The following is a 20,490-nucleotide window of genomic DNA, read 5'->3' on the forward strand; positions in this document are numbered from 1 at the left end:
CCCTATGAGGTAGATAAATCAAGTACTTTTATCTCCATTTTACAGTTGGGGAAATTGGGGTTCAGAGAGACATGGTTATCATGTCCATGGTTATCAACAAGGCACCATGTGAATTTACATGGCTGCCTTAGAGCATGCTGGTTATCATCATAGTACGTATGGCGCTCCCAATGAATGTCTGATCCCATTACTCCTTACTTTATGTTATACTGATAGATGTAGCTATTGTATCCTCCCCAGAAGAACAAGAATTCAACCCGACACACCTAGTATGCTTGAAGAGCAGCATGGTCGGCCTTATTGGGAAATCTAGGATGAGTAAGAACTTTGAGACAATTACGCTCTACCAGGGAAGACGAGGCACGTATACAAATGCAAGAGCTATAATGCAAAGCCCAGTAGCATTACTAGAGGCACAAAAGAAGGGTTAAGGAGGTGACCTCCCATTTGGCTGAAAGTACCAAGGAAGGCTTCATTTCAAGGGGATGAGGCATCCCAAGGGGCCTTTGACATCCAAGCAGTAGGGCTAGAAATGGGGAGGTATAGTTGAGGACACCTCCTTATCTGTCTCCATCCCAGGTTGGTGATGGAAACAGTCTTCTGTCTTTCAGGGCTGCACCTAAAGGCCATCTTTAACCATGCCCAGGACCTTGGTCAATTTAGCAAAACAGATCAGAATCTGAGGCTGCTCTTCAGGGAAAGTAAGCAGATCTCTCTGCCCAGCCAAATTAACAAATTAACAAGCATTTTAAAAATTACTTTCTATGTACCAGGTGCTGCACTAAGTAAGCCCTGAGCCTATCTCCAGGGATCCTCTAAGGCTGGCCAGGGAAAAGGAATCAGCTTAGGTTCTGGGCCATCCAGAGGTCCTGAAGGATTTCGGTAAACGGCAATCCTATTTTCCACCTTCTCTGGTTATGGATCTGATAGAAAAAGGAAAAGTGCTGGATGCTGTAGGCGCTCAGTGAATCCTTGCCGAGTGAGGCTCAGCATCCCTAATGATTTTATGAAAAGTTTCGGAGAAGAACTGAAGGGGTGTGGGCTTTTTGTGAAAAATCCTCCAGGAGGAGGCTGCTTTCTAGGGCAGAGTCAGAAAGAGTTTAGTGGATGTATCTAGATGGCTGGATGGTTCCCTCTGGAGAATGCCTGAAAGGAGGGGGGAGAAATCAGTATGGCAGAATGGAAGGAATCATAGCCCTGAAGTCAAAGGACCTAGGCTTGAGTCCTGATCTGGCCTCTTATTATCTTGTTGTATCTTTGGGCAAGTCATTTAACCTTGGTTCCTCAACTGCACAATGAATGGAGTGACAAGGAAGGGGCCTTCCATCTCTAGATCTACAACCCTGTGATGTATTCGTTGGTCAGGAGAAGCAAAAAAATTGATCAGATGATCTCATTCAAATTGTGAGCCACATACACACCTCCCTATCAGTGTCCTGGTTGTGTGTTGGGAAAAGACCATGTGTTAGTGGTGTATGGGACGGGATGGCAAGAATGATGTACATGGGAGGGACAGGTCACGCAGGCTACAGGTTGGTTTCCATGTGTATATGAGGTAAGAAGAGAGAGAAACCCAGAGAAGGCAGCCAACCAGAGGCTCCCTCAGCAATGGCTCTCCATTCCTCTTCTCAGCCCACCCCCACCTCCCTGCCTTGAGCACACCCAAGATCCCGCACCCACATCTCTATCTACACTCACCTGCCAGGGAGCCGGAGGACCACGGTGGGAACGATGTCATGGCTGGCCCGGAGAGGGCTGGTCCTGGCCTTCATTCGAGCCTGCTGTAGGAGCTGCTTGGCCTGCTCATGCCTGGGGCTCAGCAGCAGCTCCTGGCTGGGAACAAAGGCTCTATAGCAGAGGCGAGCAAGGCAGGCAGGCAAGCCCGCCAGGAGGGGGGCCGGGGAGGGGATTAGAGAAAAAGAACAAGGATTAGAAGTGGTTTAACAATGATAAGGTCCTGGCTGGGCAGCATGTCCCTCATGTTTCCCAAGCTGCTGTGCTCCTTGGAGCCCACACTAGAGGGCATACCATGTCTGAGTTACTAAGAATAGGGTCACTTGGGAAAGGAATCGCAGAGAAGACCCCTATTCAGATGTAGGTTTGATTACATGACCTCTGAGATAGCTTCCAACTCTGTGAATTGGGATGGCTCACGATTATCTGCTTAGGGCCAGACCCAGAACCCCTTGACATTTTCAATCAATCATGAAATATTTATCAAGCACCTACTATGCAGGTGCTCACTCTCCTTTAGCTAGACCAACTCCCTGGTGAAGGAAAGAGATGCTGGAAATGATTTTGGCTGTAGCAGTAACAATAGATACTAATCAATCAATCAATATTTATTAAGCACCTATTATGTTCCAAGTCTTGTGTGCTATGCACAGTGGATACAAAAATGGGTGACACACACGAACAAAGGCCAAAGCCAGTCCCTGCCCTCAAGGAGCTTACAATTTAATGGAGGAGACAGCAAGCAAACAAAAATATACAAACAAGCTATACATAGAATAGGCAGGAAATAATTAAAAGAGGAAAGGCCTTAGAATTTAGAGGGGTTGAAGAAGGCTTCCTGTGGAAGGGAGGGTTTTCGCTGGAACTTAATAACTGATGTATTCTCTGCCCTATCATTTTCCAATTCCAACACCTCAAACTTGGCAAGCAGATGGCCCAACAGCAGGGGTCTTCCTTGTTTGGCAGGTTAGGAAACTGCAGCAACTCAAGGTGAATCAGGGCACAGTAAGACCCAGCTCTCCTGTCCCTCGGTCCCCTTTGGCTGCACCAATCCAATTCCATCGGCTACACATGCATCGATTAAGCACCTGCCATGTTCTAGACTAACAACAAAAAAAGCACTAGTCTCTGCTCCCAAGAAGCTTACATTCTGCTAAGTAAATAGATGAATACAGATGTAAGTTTGAGTTATGAACTAAGAAGATCAGGGAAGGCTTCCCACAGGAGGTGGTATAGACCACCTGAACGAAGCTGTGCCCAGTAAGAGGCAGATGAGGTGAGGCCGGGATATTTTCTAGGCACAAGCGGCAGGCTATGCAACTGCCAACAGGCAACAGGTAGAAGGCTCCTTTCACCGACCCGGACCCCCGTGCTTCCTAGGGCTTGTCTGTGATGGTGAACTCCTAGCAAGTGACCAGAGTCCTTGTGCCCAGGCCTTGGCTCTGCCAAACGACCTCTGCCTCTCCCAGACACCTGAGAGTAAGAGGGAGGGCAGTTCAGAAGAGTTTGGAGAGATCACACCACAGATTTCCGATTTTTCCATTTTTGTTCTCTGAGGTCTTACTATGTTAACAATCCTAGGTTGGGCTCACCCTTACCAGGAAGGGAAATAAAAGACATATTAATAATAAATACAATAAGTCAATAAATCAATAAACTTATACCAAAATATATAAATGAAGTAAAATAGATTAATAAAAATTATATTAAATAATATAATTAATTAATTAATTAAAGACAATTAAATTCTACAAACTTTAGGTGCCTACTATATGCCAGCTGTTGTTCTAGGCACTGGGAACATAGAGAAAACCCAAACAAACAGAAACAAGTCAGCCTATCTAACAGCCAGGGGTCTGTATCCCACATCTGTCTCAGCCAGAAGAGGGCTTCTTTTTGTTATGGTTTAGAAGAGAAAGTACCAAGATGGTTCCCCAGGAAGCACTGTGACATCAGAGCACACCAAGTGAGGGTGTTAGCATAGAATGAACAGTAAGCCAGCCCTTGCAAGCTCTGCCCAAGCCAGGACACTTCATTTGCAAAGGCCCCAAGGGAGTATCTCTAGACTTCCCAGCCATAGCCTTACTGCCCCCCTGGCCAGCCTCCATCTCAGACCCAGAATTCAAGCTTCCCACTGGTGAGCATTCCCCTTATCTCACCTGGTCTTGGGCCCACCCCACCACTTCCCAGTCATCTCTGCATACCTATCCCTCACACTCGACATCTTTTTTTTAACTCTAGCTCTGAGAGCCCCAATCAAATTGAGACTAGAAAGGGGGTGTCCATCATTTGCCCTCTAGCTCCTACCTGTGTTCCCTCTGACTTCTCTGTCCAAAACACTCTTCCTTGGTCCCCAACTCCCCTTTATGGGTGGTCTCCCTTTATTAGAATGGGAGCTTTTTTGAGGCCAGGGTCTGCTGTCCTGTTCCTATTTGCATCTTTTGTCCTGCATTTTGTAAATGCCTAAGAAAGACTTTTTTATTCACTCTATCCATCCATAGACTGAACCAGAAGACCAAGGTTCTATTCCCAGCACTGTTACTATTTCCCGGCTCTGTCACCTTGGAAAAATCACTTCAATTCTCAGAGGTCCAGTTTTCTTTCTCCTGCCCCTCCCCAGGGTAGTTTTGATAATGCAGAGGATGGTGCTTTGGAAATAGTAAACTGCATTGTAAATGTATGGTATTTCTATTAACATTCTGTGAGCTCATAGAAGGGGAAGAGAGGCTGGTTTCAGTCAAGTGACAGTTTCTGGGCCTACAGCTTTGCTCCTGTCAATACATATTGCTTTCTGGGGGGCGCCTTCTAGGCAGGCAGGCTTTTTAATTGGGAGCCTGGCAGCTCCCAATGGTGGAGATTGTGTGGGTGTGAAAATGAAAGCCCCAGGTCTGCCGCCAGCACTGATGCCTTCTGCAAGAGCCCACCCCATCCCTCCTCCCTCCTCGCCTTTTTCTCCTCCACGCCAATCAGTTTCTCCAATAACTCTGCCAAGGACAGCTGTGTTCCGCAGGAGACCAGCTCTGACAGTGGAGATAATCGGCTGGCCAGCCCGGGGAGATGCCCCCATCAAGCTCTAGGCCTTTGGCAGCCGGCCGAGGCACTCCAGAGCCCCAATGAGCCTCCCTACCGTCTGGGGGTATTCATCACAAAGTGACGACACGGGGCCTTGGCGCACCCTGATCCTGCGGGGCCTTGGCAGCCAGCTCTGCTCTCCCGTCTGCCCTGCTTTGTAATCGCCATTCTGCCCCTGCCACCGGCAACATGATTGCTATGCCTTTCAGCGGTCGCAGACAAAGCCAGTCTCTCAGTCTATTAGGAAAGTATTTTTTCCCCTTTTTCCTAGGGAGCCTCAAGGCGAGTTAGAATGACAAGCCAGAATAAAAAAAACAATCGTCCTTGAGCAAGGCAGTTAAAGGAAAAGGGGGAGTCAATAAAACTATCCAGGGGGCCGGGGGGCAGCCACCTTGAAAAAAAAGCTACGGAGCCATGTCCTTGGGGCACACTCCCCACCATTAGGGAAGGAAGGTGCTGTCCGAGTGCTGATCTCTAGAGGGGAAAGACAGACACTAGCAGTGATTCTCAAAGTGAAGTGTGTGTGAGGTGTGTTGTGTATATGTGTGTGTGTGTGTGGTGTTGTGCGTGGGGTGTGTGTATGTGTGTGGTGTGTGTATGTGTATGTTTATAGCATGCTATGTATGGTGTATAGGTGTGGTATGCATGTGTGATGTGTGTGGTATGTTATATGTGTGGTGTGGTATGCATGTGTGGTGTGTGTATGTGTATGGTGTGCATGTGTGTGGTGTGTGGTGTGTGGTGTGTGTGTGCATGATGTATGTATGTGTATGGTGTGTATGTGTGTGGTGTGTATGTGTATGGTGTGTGATGTGTGTATGTGTGGTGTGTGTATGTGTGATGGGAACGTGCATGTGGGGGGATGGAATGACAATGATCAGCTCTCATGCTCCCAGGCATTCATGAATTAAGTATGGTCTTCCCCCTTCCAAGGAGAATGAATTTATCTTTTTTTTTAAACAAAAATCTTTTAATTGCTTTGTAATTGGCACAGATGGCATCATTCAAACTCATGTTTTTATTTAATAGACTATGAACCACCCACACTGTGCAGGAGAATGAATTTATCTTAAACGTGGGTAGAGGAGTATGTAATTCCAGCCTCCAGGAATCACAACAAACCCAGCTTCTTCTGTCTACTAGTTCAGATCCTATAAGCCTCAAATCCTCTGAGAATAACTCTGGGCTCACTCTTGCTCACTGGCTCTTTCCCCTTCTCCCTCCCCCAACCACCTTAAGCTGCTTTACTAGGTCAAGTCTTCAGCCCGGGGCAGATTTCCTCCCCAGCCTCCAGGAGCCAGGACTGAACAGTTTCATTCCTTAGCCTCAGTATCTTCCCAAAGTCAGGCAGGTCAGATCTCACATAGGGAAGAAACAACCCAACCCAAACCAAAGCTCAGGCCTTCCTGCCCTCCAAGAAGGGGGCGTACTGCACACTGGTTTGCTTGGGCATCTGCTCTCCTCCTTCCAATGAAAATAATCAGCTTCAGTGACTACCTCAATGAGCCTAGACTTTAACTCTCTCACTTCTGAGGGAAGAAGATTAAAGGGGAGAAGATTTAATACCTCCCAGATTTTCAGCTACTACAGAATTCTGAAGAGAAAATATCGCATTTTAGTAAATACATAAGGTTTCTTGCCTATCAGTCTCCAGCTCCTTTTGGTATAATGGAAGCTTTAAGGGTACAAGGAATGGATGGCTCATGCTCTATAGCCCTGCGTGCAGCCACCTATGTGGCAAGGGAGGAAACATCTGCTGTATGAGGAATGGTTTTTCTGTATTGGAGAGAGGGGACCTGCTATTTACTACTGCCACGCTATTTACCAAATAGGATGCTATCAGGGCAGCTAGGTGGCTCAGAAGATAGAGTGCCAGGCCTGGAGTCAGGAAGACTCATCTTCCTGAGTTCAGGTCTGGTCTCAAACACTTACTGTCTGGGTGACCCTGGACAAGTCACTTAACCCTGTTTGCTTCAATTTCCTCAACTGTAAAATCAGCTGGAGAAGGAAATGGCAAACCACTCCAGCACCTTTGCCAAGAAAACCCCAAACAGGGTCAAAAAGAGTCAGACACAACTAAAACAACCCAACAACAGCAAAAATGCTATTTACCGTGGCCAGTTCAATTGTTTCAGCACTCTGCCACCACCACATTTTTCTTTGCTTTCCCCCCTTACCTCCTTCCCTAGCCAGGGGCCATCCCACAGGCCATCCAGGTGAGTCAGGTGGAAGAAAGACCTGCCATCATCGGGAGGCCTTGCTGCTCCATCATTCACATGGCTTAGATGGAATGGGAGGCTATCTGCCCTCCCACAGCCTCCTAAGATCTCTCAGGTGTAACCATCTGCGTCTCAGTCTCCTGGCATTGTTGCCTGATCTACTTACATAAGCTAAGGACACATGGTGCTTCTCATCAGCCCCACTACTCTACTCCTAGTATTTCCAGGTCTTCCCTCTGCCTTATAGCTGAACTTACTTTGAAGTGCTGTGTTCCTCCAATTAGAGCGTGACCTCCGTGAGAGCAGGGATTGTTTCAATTTTTCTATTTACATCCACAGTGCTTGGCACATAGTAGGTGCTTAACAATTTCATTTCGGTCATTCAAGAGCTTCAATGGCTTGCTGTTGACCACCATGGCAAATATGAGTTTCTGTCTGATTTTAACATCTTCTGGGATGTGCCTTTATCCTTCCTTTCCAACCTTGTCTTCCACTACTCCCCCGGACAGATCCTCTGCTTTAGTCAGCCCATTTCTCCATGCCATCCCACAAACATAACACTCATTCCTGCTTCAGGGCCTTTGGCTGATGCTGTCCACCCTTTCTTGACTATCCCCCCTGTCAATTCTCCTCCCATATTCCACGAGGCCCAGCTCAAGGTGCTCCTCCTCCACGAAGCTATGACTGACTACTCCAGCCCCTAATTATATTGGGTCCTGTAATCTTCATGCTTCTCTTTGGTATATTTCTGTTATTTCAAGTCTTAAAATTGGAAGCAATGGTTTGGTTCTGAACCAAAGTAGGTCTGGGATGGTCCAAGAGGGAGGTATAAACAGCAGCACATCAGAAGAATAAAGGAGAGAAAGAAAGAAAGGAAGAAGGGAGGGAGAGGGGGAAGGGAGGGAGAGAGGGAGGAAGAAAGGAGGGAAATAAGGAAGGAAAGAGGGAAGAAAGAAGGGAGGAGGCTGAAGGAAGGAAGGAAAGAAGGAGGCAAGAAAGGAAGGAAAAAAAGAAGGAAAAAACCATGGAGTCACAAGGAGCCAAAGCAACCTATGACAACTATCATTTCTTTGCCTTCAGAGACAACACATTCTCCTGGTTCTCTCCCTACCTCTCTAATCATTCCTTCTGTCTCCTTCACTGGTTTTTCATCTTCTGCCCAACCTTTTAATTATGGTTTTCCACAAGGCTCTGTTGTCAGCCTCTTTGCCCTCTACACTCTCTCCCTTAATGATTTCCACACAGACATTTCTATATTTCACCCCACTTCAAACAAAATCTGGATGGCTACTTGCTCAGTGTGGGCAGCTAGGTGATGCAGTGGATAGAGCACTGCACTTGGAATCAGGAAGGCTTATCTTCCTGAGTTCAAATCTGGTCTCAGACACTTAGTAGCTGTGTGACCCTGGGCAAATCACTTCACCCTGTTTGCCTCAGTTTCCTCATCTGTAAAATGGGCAGGAGAAGGAAATGGCAAACCACTCCAGTAGCTTTGCCAAGAAAACCCCCAATGGGGTCACAGAAAGTCAAACACGAGTGAAATGGCTCAACGACAATCTGCTGTGATGCCAAAGACATTATGTTCAGGTACGGGTATTTTGTCTGGGCATCCTCCTGTGCCTGGAATGCTCTTCCCCCTCATCTCTACCTCCTTCTCCAGCTTCCTTCAAGGCCCCACTAAAATCCTACCTTCTACAGGAAGCCCTTCCCAACCCCTCTTAATGCTAGTGCCTTCTCTCTGTTGATTATCTCCAGTTTATCCCTTTGTACGTGATCATTTGCATGTCGTCCCCCAGTAGACTGTGAGCTACCTGAGAGCGGGGACTGGTTTTTGCCTGTCTTCACTTCTTCAGAACTTAGCAGAGTACCTGGCACACTTCATAAAAGTTTATTGACTTCACTTGACTTGTACCGTCTATAAGGTTGCTACCAACTGTGAGAGACAGTGATCCTAGTCACACCCTCTCATTTTCACAGATTCCATCCCTCACCTGCACATCCCACCCACCAAACTATCTGACCCCCTAAACTCGGTCTTCTCTTGCTATCACTATTTCCAAGCCATTGGCTTACCTCTGACTCTTCCTTCTCCCTTCATTCAAACATTCAATCAATTATCAATTCTACCTCGATCACATCTCCCTATCTCCTCTCCTCTCCTCTCCATTCCCACTTTACTGCCCCTAGTACAGCCCCTCACTAACATGAGTCTGGACTATTGTGCCATCCCTCCTAAGACATTCTCCCTCCTCTGCCTCCACTCCTTGTCTCCCCCGTCCCAATCCATGCTTCATATCCCTGCCAGAATGATATTCCTTAGACACAGACCTTGTGACATCATTCTTCTGCTCATAAATCTTTGCTAAGCCTAGGATGTTGGGGTGGGGAACCTGCTCCATGTTTCTAAAAAGGATCTGAGGAAAGATCAGGTTTCATGTTGAATGAAGGCGGGGGGAGTGTCCTGGACAATGGAAACCAGCGATGTCAACCTCAGCGCCCAGCAGAAACCACAAGATGCTGATGAAGGGTGAGATCACTGCACAGCTGGAAAACTGGAAGCAGCTCCCAGATGTTTTTCTGACCTCCGCTCTGAGTGCCAGGATCACTGCAGGGACAGGTATGGTACCTGCCACCCTGCAAGGGGTGGCTATGGCTGCTGCCCTGCTGGCACCCCTCCAGGTAGACCAGACCTGGGCCCTCATGCTGGCCTGGGGCCCACAGGAAGGTATAGCAGCCTCTACTCCCCTCCCCCAAGGGATATCAGCCCAGGCCTACACAGCCATTAGCCACTCATTTGCTGAGATGTGGAAGGAGCTATTCCCTCCTTCCATATCTCAGCAAACAGATCTGGCAGCTTCAGACCCCAGAGAGAATTCTTTGTTTGGGCTAGGGTAGCTCTGAGGTATCTAACATGGAACCACTCTTAAATTCACCATGGGAAACACGTCAGCCCTGTAACTGACTCACCCTTGGGCTAGGGGTGACCTAATTTTGAAACAGAACTACTTTTGAACTGGGAAACTATACCTGGATTCCTCTCCACTGCCCAGGTTATAGCACACTTGGGCTGAAGTACCCCTCCAGGGAAGGGGCAGGCAGGGCTTGAGATGCCGTTCTATTTTTCTGGGCAATCAGCTCAAACCATCAATCATTCAATGAATAAACATTTATTTAGAGCCTGCTATGTGCCCAGCACTGTGCTAAGAGCTGTTGATGAGAAGAGCTATGCTCTTCCAGTAACCAGGGCCTGAACCCTCTGGGATTCTTTGATATCAGTCCCAGGACCATAGATTTAGATATGAGAGGAGACTTAGAGCCTATTTAATCCAACCTCTTCATTTGACAGAGAAGAAAACTGAGGCCCGATTAGCCTGAGGTCACATAGGGAATGTCAGAGGCAGGATTTGAACTCAAATCAAATGATCCTAAAGTGAGCTTTCTTTCCACTGTACCACACTTCCTTACCTGGATAGCAGGAAGTTTGGAGGTTATGGAAGGTACTAGAGGCAGCCTGGGGAAGACCAGAGTTCAAGTCTGATCTCAGATGCTTACTAGCTATCTGATAAGTCTTTTAACCTCTGTCTGCCTCAGTTTCCTCAGCTGTAAAATGGGGATAATAACAACACTTCCCAGGGTTGTTGTGAGGATCAAATGAGATATTTTTAAAGCTCTTAGCCCAGTGCTTGGCACATAGTAGGTGCTTAATAAATGCTTATTTCCTTCCTTCTCTCCTGTGGTCATCAGGAGGACAAATGACCACTTTCTCTAAATCAGAGTGTCTTGCTTCACCATAAATACCCTAACTCTGAGAGAAGTGGGGTAGGCTAGAACAGGAGCTGCTGGACCTGAGACTTAGGCCTTATGTGGGTTCACTGCACTTATCACAGTGTCTGAAATATGGTAAGTGCTTAACAAATGCTTGATCATTCATTGATCATTCGGCTGAATGACTAAAACCAAAAAATAATCATCAACGGACCATTGTCTACCTGAAGGGATCTGTCCTTGACTATGTCCCGTTCAAAATTTTTAGTATAGACTTTCTGTCTTTTTCACAAGAGGCTGCTTACATAGTAGGTATCTAAATGTTGAACTGAATCGGATGAAGGTTCAGATGGCATGCTTATCAAATCTATGAATGACATGAAACTGAAAAAGATAACAGGAAAACCAGAATCAGGATCCCAAAAGATCTCTCTAGATCTCTCTACTTGCTGTCCAAAAAATACAGGATGGGAAGATATGGCTAAGCTTAATTTCCTGTCCAAAATATTTTGGGGTTTTAGTGGAATGCCAGCTCAATATGAGTCAATGGTGTGCTATGGAAGCCAAATAAACATATGTAATGAGTGGCCACATTAACAGAGGGAGGATGTAATCCCATCATACTCCTACCTAGACAGACCACAGGTGAAGTTCTTTGTTCTGTTCTGGGTATCTAGAAAGTACATTCATTTGCTGGGACGTGTCTCGAGGAAGGTACCCTGGATATTGACAGGAAAGTTGGTTGAGGGAATCAGGGCTATTTAGTCTAGACAGGAGAAGGCTTACTGGCAACATGACAAGAGAACCGTCTTTCTGTATGTGAAAAACTGTCAAAAGGAAGATAGAGGAGACTTATTTTTGCTTGGCTCTAGAGAGTAGATTTCAGGAAATTATTCCTAACAATTTAGAGCTACCTAAAAGTGGAATGGGACAACTTCTGATGTTATGAGCTCTCCTACGGAGAATTTCAGGTCTTCAAGTACTGGCTAGGTGACTACTTAGGGATATTAAAGAGGATATTCTTGTTCAGAAATAGATTTAGCTATATAATTTCTGAAGTGCTTCCAATTCTGAGACTCTATGATCCTATGAAACCCAAGTCCAGAGAGATAACTGGCTTAAGTCACATAGCTAGTTAATGGGAAAGCCAAGACTCGAACCCAGGACTGATGACTTTTCCATTACCTCACACTGGTATTGTCTTGTAGATGGGGAAATGGATATCTACAGAAGTTAAATGGTTAGCTCAAAGCTATACATGCCCATATACACTTAGTGGTAAGTCCAGATTGAGAATCCTGGCTCAGGGAGTATGCTGGAGCCAAATTCTAACCATTTTCTGAGAGCCGATGGCTAAATTTTTAGCATGAACATTTACCCATTACACGCTATAAATCAAGGCTTGACTTATTATTTTGTTGATTATGTAGTCTTTAGAAAGTGATGGAGAAAATGGTGATAACAAAGATTAAACATAAAAGTGTGTCCTGCAGAACCATGAAAACATTGCACACAGTGACAGCAACATTGTGCAATGAACAGCTGTGAATGGCTTAGCTATTCTTAGCAATACAATCATCCAAGATAATCCTAAAGGACTAATGATAAAAAAACACTGTCCACCTCCAGAGAAAGAATTGTTGGAGTCTGAATGAAGACCGAAGCATGCCCTCCCTCCCTCCCTCCTTTTCTCCCTTCTTTCCTTCCTTTTTTCCTTCCTTCCTTCCTTCCTTCCTTCCTTCCTTCCTTCCTTCCTTCCTTCCTTCCTTCCTTCCTTCCTTCCTTCCTTCCTTCCTTCCTTCCTTCCTCCCTCCCTCCCTCCCTCCCTCCCTTCCTTCCTTCCTTCCTTCCTTCCTTCCTTCCTTCCTTCCTTCCTTCATTCCTTCCTTCCTTCCCTACCTTCTCCTCTTTCTTTCTTTTCTTTTTTTCTCCCACCATGTGACTAATATGGAAATGTTTTACATAATTGCACATGTATAACCTATATCAGATTGCTTACTGTCTCAAGGAGGAGGAAGGGATAGAATTTGGAACTCAAAACTTTAAAAAAAAACCAAATATTAAAAATTATTTTTATATGTAATAGGGGAAAATTATTATTACTATTATTATTTTTTTTTTGGCTAGGCAATGGGGTTAAGTGACTTGCCCAGGGTCACACAGCTAGTAAGTGTTATGTGTCTGAGGCTGGATTTGAATTCAGGTCCTCCTGAATCCAGGGCCAGTGCTCTATCCACTGTGACACCTAGCTACCCTGGGAAAATTATTTTTTAAAGTGTATCCTGAATTTGTTTTTGAATATTTTTTTTTGGAGAATTGGTTGTTAAACATTTTACCAGCATACCCTCTGGCTTGCTCCCAATTATGCACTCCCCTTGCCTGGCCAGCATTCCCCAGAAGTATAATCAGGCATTATCCCAGGCACCCAAGAGTAACTTGCTCTTTGTGATACTTTCAGGAGGTAGTGATCAGCAGAAGTGGAAATTCTGCTCTGTGGCCTGGAATCACAGGACTTTGGCTGGCCACCAAACCAGCACCAGTTCTGATGTGAGTTGAGGGGGAAGGGAGATAGGGAGCTAAGGATGAAAGAAAGAATGAGTTCTGAACTCTTACCTGCACCCATCAGAGTCCTGCAGGGATACTCCTGAGTCCCAATCTAGGTCTCCCCCTGGCAGCTCTAGGACGCAGAACAGAAGAAGAGATTAGGGGCAGTACTGCAAAATCCAGGGACCTAAGGTCCCCTGGTCACTAATCTGTTTGGAGCACATGACAGATTCCCTTCCGTGTGGCTATGTCTTTCCAGCTAAACTCTCCTCATTACTCCTAGTGGGACCAGCTGGGAGAAGCCTCAGTTGCCACTTAGTGAAGGGAAGGAAAATGATGCTCTCTGAAACAATTATCTCCCTACAGAGAAAGTCAACAGGCTGCACTCCCATGTTGCTCAGGCTGAGAAAGAGATTGCTCAGGGCAGAGACTCAGTACTAATGACACTGGACAAAAATCAGTTTTTACAGAGTTGTACTATGATTTTTTTTTTAAGGATCTCAAAGACAATTGACTTTCAGAGAAGATGGGACTTGTGGGAATGGGAAAGGGAGGAAGGAGAGAGGTAAAGAGGGCTTGCCCTCCTTACCCTGTACCTAAGGTAATAGCAAAGCTGTCGTATGCAACGGGAAACAACAAGGTTCCCCAAACTTTTTTATGGGGTAGAGCTGCTTTCTATTTATCCAATACACCAAAATTGATGAAGAAGTCTTGGCGTGGGCTGTGGATTTCCAGTAACTGCCAAATTTTCACAACAGCTTGAAGTTCATGGATATTGCAAACAAGGAAAGGCAATGCTTAGGAGGGGACACTGGAGGAAGCTCTGCTGTTCCCCGTTAATCAACCAGGTCAGCCTTCTTGTGATTGGTTGCAGGGGACAGCAGGATTTCAGCAAGTGGTGATGCTGGGTGACTGACATGTCTGGGGAGAAAATTAATCACCAAAAGACAGCAGGAAGAGAATACAGGTGAAAGGACCTAAGGCCTCTTTTTATAGCCTTCCTATTCCTCTCTTCTACACAGAAGAGCTGATCCCAGAGTGGGTGCCTTCACCTCTTACCTACTGGACTCACCTGGAGTGGTTCCGTTGTGGGCTCTGGCTTGGTGGAGCTGAGAACAGCTGTGTTCAGACAGGCTTCTCCTCTCCTGCAGAAGAAGGCGGTTCCTCTCCACCCGGTCAGCCAATGACAAGGAGTGGTTGCCACTCCTCAAACCATCCCAGCTGCCCTCTCTCCACAGCTGTCCCTGTATGGTGGTATCACAAATGGGATCTTCTCGCTCTAAGACCAGAGACGCCTCATCCAGGTCTCCCACTTGGATCTGATGTTTTGCAAGGGCTCCTGATTTGCCATCCTCCAGGGAAAGCATTTGGGCCAAATCCCTGCAAGGCCCTGGGATCTCTGGCTTGTTCTGAGAAGTGGTCTGAATTGGGTTTTCCTGGAAATAACTGGCCTCTTGCAATAGACTTGAGTCAGGAGGCCTCCATACGCCTTCTGGGAGCTTCTGGCTTCCTTCGCCTAAACTGAGCTGATTTGGAGACTGGGTGCTGTTGTGACTTGCAGGGGGTGTGTGCACAGACCCCTGTACCAGGTCATCACTGCTGTCCAGCACCGTATCTGTCAGGTAAGTTCTCATCTGAGCCTGGGGGGCCACCACACTGTCTGGAGAAGAAGCACCCTCAGTTAGTGTGGCTGCAGCTGGCTTAGCCCGCCGGCTCTTGGCCTTCTTCAGGGAGGGTCGCTCTTGGGAGACAGTGCCAGCGCTTATGGCCTGTATCCCAGCCAACATCCTTTTCTCCTTTAGGGCCCTCACTTTACACTCCAGCACAGAAGGGCCCTGGGGCTGGCCTGCCCATGCACTAACAGGGCCAGAGGCCATTGCACCAGGCCCTCGGGCTTCCTGGGACTGAAGTGGGGATCTATGAGGTTTTCGGCCACTCTGTTCCTTCCCGCCTTTTCCGGACCTTTTCCTCTCTGCAGGTGACACTGCTTCCATTGTGTTGATGGCTCTGTTTCCAAGACTAGAGGAAAAGCTGTAGAGAAAGCAAGAATAACCACTGGGATTCAACCCAGGCAACAGTAACCTTCTGAAGTTCACACCTTACTGATAGCCAGCCACAGCCCTTCCTTTTCCATGGAAAATCACTTAACCTCTGTTTGCCTCAGTTTCCTCAACTGTAAAATGGGGATAATAATAGCACTTACCTCCCAGGGCTGTTGTGAGGATAAAATGAGATAATCTTTGTAAAGTACTTAGCACAGTGCCTGGCACATAGTAACCCCTTAGCAAATATTTCCTTCCTAACTTCCTTCCTTTCCTTCCTTCTTTTATATGAGCCCTGATTAGCTATGTTCCTGCATACCAGGGGATGATCTCAAAGAAAGTATCACACACAAGAGAATCTTCCAGACAACGTATGTGAAAAACACTTCAGAAAAAAAAAGGATAAACAAATTGCTGCTTTTTTTTCACTCCTACCCTAAATGTGTGTATGTTTTGGGGGGAGTATAGGATCCCATAAAACTAGAACAACATTTCCCACTATCTGCTTCAGGGGATAGTTGTGAGGAGATCAATTTGTAAACAAAGTGTTACAGAAATAGAACTATTTATATAGCAATGATTATTACTGAGCCTGAGTTCTCTAAAATTCTGAGATGTTTTTACAAATGGACCATTAATGAAGAGGAATCATGATTCAGAAGAAACCATAATAACTCATGTATATTTACATATTACTTTAAAGTTTGCAAATCACTTTTCTCATGAAAATCCTTTGAGGTAAGAAACACAACTCTTACGACCCCCATTTTGCATATGGAAAAACCTCTGAGAGGTTAAATGACTTTCTGCTAAATATCTAAATCAGAATTCAAACCCAGGTTTCCTAATTCTAAATCTGGGAGACTGTCCAGTATCCCATACTACTTTTCTTTTTTTCAATTAACAATCATTTATTTTCTCTCCATCCCACCTAACTACCCCCATCTTGTGGGAAAAAAAATAACAAAACCCTTGTAATAAATGTGTATAGTCAGGCAAAATAAATTCCATGTTGGCTGTCTCCAAATATGTATGTCTTATTGAATCTATCACCTCTCTGCCAAGAGGTGGGTCACATCATTCATCATTAGTTCTCTGGATTCATGGCTAATATTGTGTTGATTGGAGTTCTTGAGTCTCAGAGTTGTTTGTTTTTATAACATCAGTTAGAGTATAAATTGTGGTCCTGGTTCTGCTTCCCTTCACTCTGCATCAGTTCGTTCATACAAGTCTTCCCCGGTTTTCTCTGAAACCATCCCTTTGTCATTTTTTTTGGCACAACATTATCCTATTATATTGTATTCATATACTTTCCAGTGACAGAAAGAGTGCTGGATTTGGAAGACCTGTTGTCAATTCTTTCCCACTGAGACTTACAACATGTGTGATTTTGGGTGTGATTGTTCTGAGCCTCAGTGTACTCATCTGTAAACAGGGTTTGTGATTCGATGCTCTCTAAGGCCCTTCCTTCCCGCTTCCAGATCCTATAATCCTATATTTAGCTGTCCTTCCCTATTCTGTACGTGGTCAGGTAACTTTCAGAAACCAAAGTGCAGGACTTGATAATTATGCCTATTGAAACTTTGTCTCTGTAGGGTTGGTCCATTGTTCTACCTCGATCTTTTCCGAGCCTGATTCTATTGTTTAACATTAAATATCCCTCCCACCTTCATGTCATTTGCTAATCAACAAGCCGGGCCCTCTATACCTTTATGTAAGTCACTGACAGAAATGTTGAACAGAACAGGGCTGAGGGCACAGACATTGAGGGCATAGTGGGTACAATAGATGGTAAGCTGGGGATTAAGGACACTGGTGGATGTGTTGAAAGCCCAGTGAGGAAACAGCTGTGCCCACAGATGGCCCAATGAGGGTACAGCTCATTATGCTGAGGACACAAGGGGCCTTGAGGGCAGGGATTTATTTTTGCCCTTGTATTCCCAGCACTTGGCATAGTGCCTGGCACAGAGTAGGTGCTTAATAAATGCTTGTTGTCTAGATACCTCCCTCCAAGTTGACAGCAATCCATCAATCCTACAGTTTGGGTCCAGTCATTCAATCACTTCCAAACCCACCCAACTCTTTGGGTCCAGGAGTCCTTAACCTTGGTGTCAAGGACCCTTTTGGTAGTCCAGTGAAGCTAATAGGCCCTTTCCGAGAATCACATTTTTAAATGCATAAAATAAAATATGTAGGATTTCAAAGGAAACCAATTATATTGAAATAAGGATGTATTTTTTTTCCTCATCCAATTCCACAGACCCCCTGAAATCTGTGGATCTTAGATAAGAACCCCAGCTCTAGCCCCTAAGCCTCCCTCTTGTGCACTAAGGATATCTAAGCTTCACTAAGCGATGTTTGACCCTCACAACAACCCTGTGAAGAGCAACAGTGCCTGGCACAAGTCACAGGGTTAATAAACAGTACAGCCAAGATCTGAACTCAGGCCTTCCAACCCCACGTTCTCTGCTTTCTCCACTGTTGAAACATAGATTAGATTAAAAAAAAAAGAAGGAAAGAATGGAGGGAGAGAATCAAGGGAGGAAAAAAAGGAAGGGAGAGAAGAAAAAAACCCAAAAGTTCCTACTATGTGCCAGGCATTGTGCTTTATAACTATTATCTTCATTTGATCCTCACAGCATCCCTGAGAGGTAAGTGCTATTACTATCCCCATTTTATAGTTGAGGAAACTAAGGCAGATAGTGGTTAAGTGACTTGTCCAGGGTCACACAGCTAGTAAGTGTCTGAGACTGCATTTGAACTCATGTCATCAGGAAATGTGTTGGATTCTCCATCTCTAGAGATCTTTAAGGATGAGATAGATGCTCTGTTTGCATGGCTTATGCAAAGCCCTGCATAGAGGTGTCCATTTCTATAAACAAAGTACTGTATTTGTTTTTATAGATGTAAAATAAAATAAAGTCAGGCTGTAAGGGTATCGGGGCTTGAGAAAGTAGCACTTCTAGGGGCAAATTTAAGACCCTTTAATCCCTACAGGCCACATTATCGCCCCAGCCTTCAGAGAGTCCCAGTGTAGATCCGGGCTCACCACTCATACACACCCTAGCTCACTTCCAAGGCTCAGTTTCCAACACTCCCTCCATCCAGCCCCATGACAAAAGGTAGAACTCTTCCACCCACCCCAACCATGGATCTCCTTCAATACTCACTGAGAGTTGCAGCTGAATAGTGATCACCTCTTCAAAGGGGTGGAGGAGAAGGAGACCTCTCAGTCTCCCTTGTAAAACTACAAGAGTTAAGGACCTGAAATTCCAGGCCTCAAATGTCTTTGGGAGCAGAGTCCCAGAGTCCCCTGAGTCCAGTCACCATAAGGCTGGGTCCTGCAGGCCTGCCCCCAGTTTCACTCAGGAAGCCGGGAGAAGGGAAGGGGAGGGGGGCCATGGTGGAGGGCACAGCTTAGCCCCTCTCTGGACGAGTTCCAATTTGTTGGCTTTAGTCTGGGTTTTCAGCAGCAGCAACAGCGTGAGGGGGTTGCTCCCGGCCCAGCTGGGAAGGGGAGGGGGTGGTCAGGGCCGTAGGGAGGGTGCTGGCAGAGAAGGAAATGCCATCCCTTGGTAGTTTGTGGCTCCGTCATTAAGGGGAAGAGGCCAGGACCCCAATCTTTTCATGCTGCATTTCCAGCCATGGGGGAGGGGAGATGTCAAGGAGGAGGGGTGAGGAAGGAAGGAGCTTAGAAGAGAGGAAAGAGGTGAGGAAAGGGAAGAGAAGGGAGAATAACGGCGGGCAAGGGAGAGATGAAAGGGCGGGAATAGGGAACCTAGGAAATCTTAGACTCCCCAGAGTCGCCTTCAGGAAATCCCCCCTCTCCCCACTTCCCTCCCTCCCCAACTGGGGCTCGGCTGAGCCTCCCCAGCCAGCTCCGTCTGCTGCAGGCTCCCAAAGCCAAGAGGCTTTGCCCCAGCAGCGGCCGCCCCAGAAAGTTAGACAGAGAAACGTCAAAGGGGGTTGGGACACTGGAAGGGGCGGGGGAGAGGAAAATTATGAAAGGGCCCAAAGTTTGGGAAGGCTGGAGCTGCTGCTGCAGCTGGCTTCCGCACTCTGGCTTGTCCTGGCCTCCCTCCCTTCCTGTCCTCCTCCCTCCCTCCTTTTCCCCTCCCCCTCTCTCTCCTTCTTTCTCTCCTCCTTCTCCCTTTCCTTCCCTCCCAATCTCTCTCTCTCTCTCTCTCTCTCTCTCTCTCTCTCTCTCTCTCTCTCTCTCTCTCTCATTCTCACCCCTGCCTCCTTCCCCTTTCCACCCCGCCACCCCAGCTCTCCCCTCTGGCTGCTCTAGGGACCATCATTTGCTTTTTCACGCTTTGCACAGCTGGGTTACAGTTGCTCCTCAGAAGCAAGCAGAGAGTCGCTGCAGTCGATGGCCGGGTTGGAAGCTGAACACACACACACATACCAGAGCATCCAACCAAAAACAGACCCCTCCCAGCAGGAACAGCTGACTATAAAAGGAAAGGCACATGTTTGGAGGGACCTGGGGGGGAGGTCACTATGGTTACCAAATCATAACCATCATCATTCCCCAGCCCCCATTCTATCCCTCTTCCTCCTTCTCTTCTTCCTCCTTCTCCTCCTCTTCTTCCCCACTCCTCCTTTTCTTTCTCTTCCCTCTTCTCCTCTTTTCCCTCCTCCTCCTCCTTTTCTTCTTTCCCCTCCCCCATCTCCTTCCTTCCCCCTAGGGTAGAGTGAGCTCCTGCCGAGACAACGAGATGTCCAGGGCACAGAACAGCTGGGCAGAGAAATCCTGAGCTCAGTCAGAGCAAATGCTAAGCAAACACCACATCTGCTGAGGAGCCGGCTGAGGAAGCTTCCTGGGGCTTCCTTGTAACCGTAACCGTATACTGCGGCCTCAGAGAAAGCCTTCGAGGGCAGTTTCAAGGGAAGAAGGGAGGGAAACGTGTCCTTCTCTGACGGTGGCTAAGGAATGTTCTTTGTTCAGGCTTCCTTCTTCCTTTCTCCCCTCGGAGGATCCTCCGTCATCCCCACTTCCATGGACTGCTTGTCCACATGTAAGTCTTGATGCTGAAGTAATCCCCTCCTCAGACTGCTCCAAGTGACTGGTCTGGCCTGTGACCAAAGCTTGTAAGGGGCTGTGAGGACTG

At 46.6% G+C, this 20,490-nt stretch overlaps 1 protein-coding gene across 1 annotated transcript in view; it reads right to left on the minus strand.

The window, feature by feature from the left end:
- The window catches only part of KIAA1614 (KIAA1614 ortholog), a 54,831-nt gene extending 35,368 nt beyond the window's left edge, over positions 1–19,463 (minus strand). Inside the window, exons 1-4 of the mRNA XM_020984352.2 lie at positions 18,547–19,463; positions 14,407–15,365; positions 13,404–13,467; positions 1,699–1,848 (exon numbers count right to left, since the gene is read on the minus strand). Of these exons, the coding sequence (XP_020840011.1) occupies positions 1,699–1,848; positions 13,404–13,467; positions 14,407–15,328 (1,136 nt within the window). The 5' untranslated portion in view covers positions 15,329–15,365; positions 18,547–19,463. The remainder of the gene's footprint in view (positions 1–1,698; positions 1,849–13,403; positions 13,468–14,406; positions 15,366–18,546) is intronic.
- Positions 19,464–20,490: the final 1,027 nt, after the last annotated feature.

Source organism: Phascolarctos cinereus, unplaced genomic scaffold, assembly GCF_003287225.1.
Source record: "Phascolarctos cinereus isolate Bilbo 61053 unplaced genomic scaffold, phaCin_HiC Scaffold_5;HRSCAF=322, whole genome shotgun sequence".
Classification (NCBI taxonomy): Eukaryota; Metazoa; Chordata; class Mammalia; order Diprotodontia; family Phascolarctidae; genus Phascolarctos; species Phascolarctos cinereus.